This window comes from Chiloscyllium plagiosum, chromosome 42 (assembly GCF_004010195.1).
Source record: "Chiloscyllium plagiosum isolate BGI_BamShark_2017 chromosome 42, ASM401019v2, whole genome shotgun sequence".
NCBI classification, from domain to species: Eukaryota; Metazoa; Chordata; class Chondrichthyes; order Orectolobiformes; family Hemiscylliidae; genus Chiloscyllium; species Chiloscyllium plagiosum.
Genome location: NC_057751.1, coordinates 9,351,481 through 9,359,747, shown reverse-complemented (window position 1 = coordinate 9,359,747; position 8,267 = coordinate 9,351,481). Strand labels below are relative to the sequence as shown.

General features: G+C 41.6%; 1 protein-coding gene across 5 annotated transcripts in view; it reads left to right on the top strand.

Annotated features, from left to right (window-relative positions):
- Positions 1 to 6,636, top strand: part of LOC122543077 — a 45,756-nt gene extending 39,120 nt beyond the window's left edge. For all 5 annotated transcript variants that reach the window (XM_043681309.1, XM_043681308.1, XM_043681307.1 and 2 more), the window contains 3 exons: positions 1,532 to 1,724; positions 3,544 to 4,972; positions 6,239 to 6,636. In XM_043681309.1, the coding sequence (XP_043537244.1) occupies positions 1,532 to 1,724; positions 3,544 to 4,955 (1,605 nt within the window). In that variant the 3' untranslated portion in view covers positions 4,956 to 4,972; positions 6,239 to 6,636. The remainder of the gene's footprint in view (positions 1 to 1,531; positions 1,725 to 3,543; positions 4,973 to 6,238) is intronic.
- Positions 6,637 to 8,267: the final 1,631 nt, after the last annotated feature.

Sequence of the window (8,267 nt, the reverse complement as noted above, 5' to 3'; positions counted from 1 at the left end):
GGGCTTTTGCCCGAAACGTCGATTTTGCCTGTCCTCGGATGCTGCCTGAATTGCTGTGCTCTTCCAGCACCACTGATCCAGAATCTGGTTTCCAGCATCTGCAGTCATTGTTTTTACCTCGTTGATTTTAACCCTACTGCGAATCCTCTTGCAAGGATGCCTGCCTTGAAGAAGTTTTCCTCCTCTCTCTACAAGAATCTCAGGGTGTCCCTCTCCCACTGCAACTCCCAGGTCATTTCCTCTGCCCTGAAGCTCTTCAACCATGTCGTGCCCCTTGACTTGTCCGGACTTGTCCGACCTGCCTAGCTCCTTTTCCACCTATCCACTCCACCCTCTCCTCCCTGACCTATCACCTTCATCTCCTCCCCCACTCACCTATTGTACTCTATGCTACTTTCTCCCCCCCCCCACCCTCCTCTCACTTATCTCTCCACGCTTCAGGCTCTCTGCCTTTATTCCTGATGAAGGGCTTTTGCCCGAAACGTCGATTTTGCTGCTCGTCGGATGTTGCCTGAATTGCTGTGCTCTTCCAGCACCACTGATCCAGAATGCTTAGGTTTTAAGTTAATATTTCCCTGTGGCAGGGGATTTGTTAAGTGGAGACAATGAGCAGGACAGTCAAATGCAGATCGCTCAGTTGAAGGATCAAGTATGTCATGAACTGAATTGTTTGCTAAACTGAAACTGTGGTCCCTGGATGCTGCCTGACCTGCTGCGCTTTCCCAGCAACACATTTTCAGCTCTGAAACTGTGAAGATGCCTTGAACTGAAATCAGTAAATTTACTGAACCAAGCTGGTGCCTGAGCATGCTAACGAAGGACAGCATGAGATCTTGCTTGAGGCATTTGCATTTTGCATGATTCTTACTCTGTTCAAAAGAAACTGAAGCGATTGCTTGGCAATGTAATACAGGCCTGCATGTTGTGAAGAAGTCGTCATTAGCAAGCCTTAATCACAAAATGTATTCAAGGAGCAAGACGTTCCAGGAGACTGCTCAAGGTGTGTTATCAGACCCACTCAAAACGTCAAGTCTTGTACAGAATTCGGCAAGATGACCTAATGTCTGGTTGAGCAAGTAGGCTTTTGGAAGCACTTCGGATGAGGGCACAATAAGGAGGTTCACTGAGCATGCAAAACCATGGAGGGATTTAAAGACCAGACAGAAAAATAGATTATGAGTAAGGAATCTGTGTTTGATGTATTGAACAACACATTTGTTCAGAATATTCCCTAGTGCATGTTGGCCAATTATTTTCCTTTCAGAGTGCAGTTATTATAATTTGTAAGCAGCTGTGACTGTAGTTTTAGTACAACAAGGACCTTCAAGTGGTCATAAAATCTTCATCCCTTCAAATGCTCAGTCCATCATATTGTGAAACTATGCAGGACATGTTGAAGTACAGTACTGTACAGTGGAGTGATGGCTGAATTTGAGACTGAGGAAAGCATGACATAATCTAAGTTAAATGCCTCCAGTTCAAATAGTATGTGACGGAAAACAGGAATGATGGCAGCAAAACTGTTTTGCAGGTAACAAAAGGCAAATATAGAAAGAAAGTCAAAAAAGAACTTTATGGAAAACGGGAATATGCTTCCAAGAAACCATTACTGAGCCCAATCACCGAGGACTCTAATGTGTGGCCTGAGCCAGCAGATTTTCCTGATTGTGATGGAAAGGCAGACTGGAAAGCTTCAAGGATGAGCAATCTTCTCCCTCTTGAGGGTAAGGATTTTTGGAAATACTAATTGTCACTTAACGGATTATTGACTGACTGAAAAAATTTAAATATTGTAAGTAAGCACTTGAAGTTGCCTCTGAGGGATTAGTATCTTTGGTATAATTAAGAAGATTTTCTTCACAAAAAATAAGAGCCACACACATTTTTCAACAGTAGTCACCATATCCCATTTGACGAGGTCAATTCTGTGATCCCAAGTGTCGGGGATAACAGAGTGGATGAATGTAAAACTAAGGAGAGGATTTGCTTTCAAGCGCGCAGAGTAGTTTCCCAGTTGACTGCTGAACATCACTGGCTAATTTATAGTTGCGTCTGCTGCTGCTGTTCATTGTTGACAAATTAGAAATAATTGGAACTTTGCAGCAAGTTTGCACAAAGGGAGAATGATCTTGCCATAGACCTCATGTAAGTAGTTGTTAATGCTGCTACTGCTTCCTAAGATGACTCTTCGCTTTTTGGGCAGATGTAGACGCCCAGAGCATAGAAACACCTTTTCGCTAGTACAGGTTGTGTTTGTCAAAACCAACCACTAAACTGTTCTCATTCCCCTTTTATAACTCTTGTGTGCCTTGGCACATAAATTCATCAACTGCCTCTTGATTCACATCCTTTGTCCATCTAGAACAATGTGACATGCAAATTTTCCTCCGACCTGCTACTATTTTCCCTGTCTCTCTTATAAGTTTCTGACATAATTTCTAGTCCTGCAGCATGTCTTCGTCATGGTAACTATGTCATACACTCCAATTTGAATTTGTGCCTGCAGCTCATTTAAATTATTCCTTATACACTATGTTATGCATTGAACTGTCATTTGGGCTGAGCACTCAAACCTGTCACTCAGCACTACTGTTTTATTAACTTGTTTTATTTATGTCATCGAGTTCAATCACTGAACTGGTATAGTTTTGCCATTACCTGCCATACCTGAACTAAGATTCCTGGCTGTTGATTTAACCTGTCTTGTTAGTTGTTTTTGAAACTGTATTGACTTGCGCAAGGCTTTCAGTATCCTTTGAAGCGAGTTGAAGATAACTCTCTACCTGGTACCAGGTAGGTAGCACCCCATGGAGGACTCTATATCCTCCAGTGCTACACTGAAGATCCCTTCAGGTACATCACATTGAGTCACACTGTCCTGTCCCTGACTGTTGGCCAAATTTCAAGTGACTCCTCCTAAAACATTGAGGTGTGTTGCAGTGTCTGAAGCTCATTGTCCAGCTTAACAGTTCTTAACTTGAGTTCCTTGAGCAACCGACATGGGTTGCAGTTAGGAAGAACATTTGGGGTCCTCCAGTTCCCGATTCATGCAAGTAGAATGTATCACCTGGCCCTGCATTTATTTTTTTTTTGTTTTAGTTGATCAGTTGTTAATTTCAGCTTAACAGTTCTTAACTTGAGTTCCTTGAGCAACCAACATGGGTTGCAGTTAGGAAGAACATTTGGGGTCCTCCAGTTCCCCATTCATGCAAGTAGAATGTATCACCTGGCCCTGCATTTATTTTTTTTTTGTTTTAGTTGATCAGTTGTTAATTTGTTTTTTTAATCAACTTCGAGCTGGATCAGTCTCAGCTTCAGGATGTCTTCTGTCTTTGTGTTCTCTTCCTCAACAAAGGGTTATCAGGCCAATGTTCTGATTTGTACTGACATCACAGTGGAAGACAAATCTTTTTTGCTAAAGACTATGTAGGTCTTATGATTGCTTTCTCCCTGGACAGACTTTTTTCCAGCTTCACATTGAATCACAAGTAGCTAACAAAAGTACAGAATGTTTTGTACTTGTCTTGTTTCATTGTCCTGCAGGTAGTCTTATTGAAGAAGAAAGTAGACAGAGCACATTCAACTCTGAAAAGCCAGCTGATGGACATGCTGCTTTGCATGCAGTGTCCATAGGGGAACAAGTACGAAAACCAAAAAGAGTGTGCAAGAGCAGTCTCCACGACTTTGAGGAATCTGTTGAAAGTGACAGTGAGCAAAGAACCACTTTGGTTAACAATGTGAGTGATCACCAGTGTGCACTTGAGAAAGTGAAGAACAATTTAAGCAGTGGTACTGATGAATCGCCTGTATTTTCACATACAACATTTGATGAGTTGGAAGCTTTGGAAAGTTCAGGTGCTAAGAATCTTGACAATGAGCCTACTTGGATGAGTGAGACATTTTCAAACAAGATTACAAGGAAGCATCTTTCAGAAGAGTTCACTATGGTGAAAAATAATCAGAAAGGAACAGATGGAGTGCAGACCCTACTTGAGAGACAATATCCAAAGGACATTGAACTCAAACAATATTTCAAGGAGGCGGTTGACACAGCTGATTACAAAATCATTAGTTCTTGTCTGGAATCTGAATCAAATGTTGTTCAAGAAAGTGACCAGCAACTGAAAGCAGAGTCAGCAAAAATGGAGAACTTGACTCCTGCCAGTAATTTCACTGTAACTAAAGAATCCCTTGTAACAGCAACTGCGCCATCCGTTGCAATTAATGACCAAAGGGTGTGTCATTTACCTATAGCCACTCAGGGGATATTTCAAAGCAGAACTTGCCGCAGAAAGAGCAAAATATTTGGAGCAGCAGAATTGGCATCCAAAAAGCAGGTAGACAAGCCATTTGTAGACTATTTTGGAGGACATGAGGCATTCGATGCAAATGATACAAATGGTCACGAAGCTGTGAATGTATCACAAACAGAAAGCCTTGTAAACAGCATGATGGGCAATGGAATTGTTCCCAAGTATAAAAGTAACATTGAGGTTGATGAGGCTGAAGTAAAAACCAACTTTGGAGCTCTGTTTGATAACTCAGGCCTCTTATGTTCATCAGAACAGATGAATATAAATATATTTGAAACTGCTGACCAGTTGGAAGTGGGAATCAAATATTTAGGTTCTTCAAGAGAAAACTCAATCTTCAAAAAGAAGGTGAGGCGTAGTGCCCGGCTGTCCGGTGTGATAAATGTGGCAGGACTGAGCTGGGTTGAGGTATCCAGCACTGAACCGGTACACGAAAAGATGACGACCAGTATGCTTCCCAGAAGATCTTGCAGGCTCACCAAACCATGGGGAAACATTTCCAGTGCAGAAGAATTGGCGAGTAAAACTGAATCCCAAGCAAGAATTAGAACTCTCAGGCGACGGTCACTTTCGTGTCTCCGAAATACAGCTACTGATGGTTTGGAGGAATCTCCGAAGAAAAGCATGGTTGAACTAAGTTGACCAGCAGAAATACTCAGGTATTTTCATATATCACAGGGAAATAACATGGGGATTTATGTCACGTATAAGCTTGTTGATTTTCTGTACAATTTGAAAACAAACAGCAGTAAAATTACAGCTTCTGTTCGTAAAGTTGTATCACAACTAGAGCTTGTAGCCTAACTGTGCTAAGTATTAATAGACATCAGCCTGCCACTGCTGACAGAATTAATTTTGCAACATAAATGTGTTCACTGGAGTTTTGCACTTGTTAGTTTAGACCCTATGTAATCCCATCAGGTCAAGCTATCAACTTGAGTGAAGTGACAATGAAACATTATCAGAAAAAACAAATGAAGGGTTCCACGGATAAGCAACTAGTTGAAAGGAAATTAATTGTGCTTTTGAAACTAAATAAACAGTGCCACAGAGACTGACTGCTTTGCAGTGGAATAAATGGAAAGCAATCTGAACAGATCACTGGAGTGAAATGTGTTAAGAAACATATATTTTAAACAATTAGGTCATATTGGGCCACTTTATTTTGTTTTTTTTCTTTTTCAACTGCTTTCTGCTCTGACTGTTATAAATGCTGTTCGTGTTGGGTGTGGAACAGCAGCATAGTAAAGTTTTGGCAAGTTACACAGGCAAGGAGATTGCAATGGAAGTGTGCCTTTGTCTGACCAAACTTCATTTGCAATTTTAAGATTTACTTGACTTTCCTTTTGCCCCTTTCTCTGCCCTTCCTGTCCACTTATACTCCGGGATACTAATGTTATCACCCCAAACTAAAAATAATTAGCAATAGTTGGCATGGTGACACCGTGGTCAGCACTGTTGCCTCATGGTTCCAGGGATCCAGGTTCAGTTCCAACTTCGTGATTGCCTGTGTGGAGTTTTCACATTGTACCCATGTCTCCATGGGTTTGCTTCAGGTGCTCCACTTTCCTCCCACAGTCCAACGAAGTGCAGGTTAGGTAGATGAGCCAAAGTAAATTGCCTTGTAGTGTCCGGGGATGTAGATGCGGAATGCAGGCTAGGTAGATTAGAGGTGGTTGATGTGGGCTTATGGAAATACTTTGGGAGGCCGTTCAGAGTTAGACTACGAGCTCAAGGGGCCAAATGGCCTCTGTCCTGCACTGAAGGGCTTATATAACAGAAATTCAATGTGACAAGTAGTCCAAGTGTCAAGTTGAATCTTGGATTTAGCAGCAAGTCAGCTGGGAGCTGTAAGTTTGATAGAATCACCTCAACGATATTATCATTTTTTTGAGTCAAATAAAGTTCTTTGGTTTTCTTTTAAGGAGTTGAAGAAATGGGAAGTTGTATAACAGACTTTCCTGACATTTGAATGAAGATAATTGACATTGCGACAAGTTCAAAGAAGTGAAAACCCAAGTTTTCTTTATTTAGAGGATGTTGTTGTTCCTTGCATATTCTCTGCCACTGTACCAGTGTGAACCATGGAGCAGGTATTGAATCTCTGCAATAGCAGATCCATAGTTATATTGTTGAAATGGAGCGATTTGCTGTTCTGCTGTGCACAGTGCAAATTGTTTTGTGATTTATTTTTCTTTGAAGCAACTGATATATTTTTAAAAAAAAACAGAAATTGCTTGTGAAATAATGTTACATTTGCTTTGTCATTTAAAAAACATTGTTCAGCTAATTTCATAAGAAATAAAGAGGCACACATGCTGAATTTTCCTCAAAGTCTATATTCTGTTGCACATCAGCGTTCATGTTGGTGCTGGTGTTTTCCACTTCAGATGTGACCAGCACCTAGAATAGCTATGTCACTCGATTGACTGAACTCATTGAGGATGTTTGAATTTCTGTTGCCTCTGAGAAAGTGGGATACTTGTAATCCCAAATTGGAGGATTTAATTGTTTGTGCAAGACTTGTTGCCATGTGGACCAGATTGGAGAACCGATGAAGCAAAGCATTTTTGTGGGCCACGCTTAGACGGAGTCAGAAACTGCAGGTTGACCTGACTTAATCAGATTTGAGTGTCATGTTGTTGTTAAAATAATACTTTGTTCACTCCCATTTCCTTCCGTTAACAACAGAAGCTGGCCCAAGTGACTGCTTTGCTTGGCTTTTGGCAAAAAACTGTCTTTCATAGATGTTAGTAAAGTCACGACAAATCCAAGTGCTTTATTCATATGGTGTCGCACTGCGAATATGAGCATTGCCACAGGGCCAGTTTGTTTTTGACCAGTTTCCTCCAACTGTTTTTCAAATATGTCGACAATAAAACCTTCTATTCATTCTTTCTTCCTTTTATAGTTTCTTAAATGCAGCTATGCTCTTTCTGGTCTTCTGCCTGAAATGAATGATATTGCCAAACAAGTATCTTGGAAGAGAGAGTGCAGCGTTTCTTAGTAGATCATTTGTAACAGTTCGTGACCCCATGTTCCGGTCTTAGCTGCAACTTTTGTATGCATTTATTTCAATGCAAGGGGCCTAACAGGGAAGGCAGATGAACTCAGGGCCTGGTTAGGAACATGGGACTGGGATATCATAGCAATTACAAAAACATGGCTCAGGGATGGGCAGGACTGGCAGCTTAATGTTCCAGGATACAAATGCTACAGGAAGGATAGAAAGAGAGGCAAGAGAGGAGGGGAGTGGCATTTTTGTTGAGGGATAGCATTACAGCTGTGCTGAGGGAGAATATTCCCGGAAATAGATCCGGGGGAGTTATTTGGGTGGAACTGAGAAATAAGAAAGGGATGGTCACCTTATGATCATCTTAATGGACTGGGGGCATTCTTGCGAAGTTTGCCGATGATAGAAAGTTAGGTGGACAGGCAGGTAGTACTGAGGAAGTGGGGAGGCTGCAGAAGGATCTCGACAGTTTGGGAGAGTGGTCCAGGAAATGGTTGATGGAATTCAATGTGAGCAAATGCGAGGTCTTGCACTTTGGAAAAAAGAATACAAGCATGGACTACTTTCTAAACGGTGAGAAAATGCGTAAAGCCAAAGTACAAAGGGATCTGGGCGTGCTAGTCGAGGATTCTCTGAAGGTAAACATGCAGGTTCAGTCTGTGATTAAGAAAGCGAATGCAATGTTGTAATTTATCTCAAGAGGGTTGGAATATAAAAGCACCGTTGTGCTACTGAGACTTTATAAAGCTCTGGTTCGGCCCCATTTGGAGTACTGTGTCCAGTTTTGGTCCCCACACCTCAGGAAGGGCATACTGGCACTGGAGCGTGTCCAGTGGAGATTCACACAGATGATCCTTGGAATGGTAGGTCTAACATACGAGGAGCGGCTGACGATCCTGGGATTGTATTCATTGGAGTTTAGAAGATTAAGGGGAGATCTA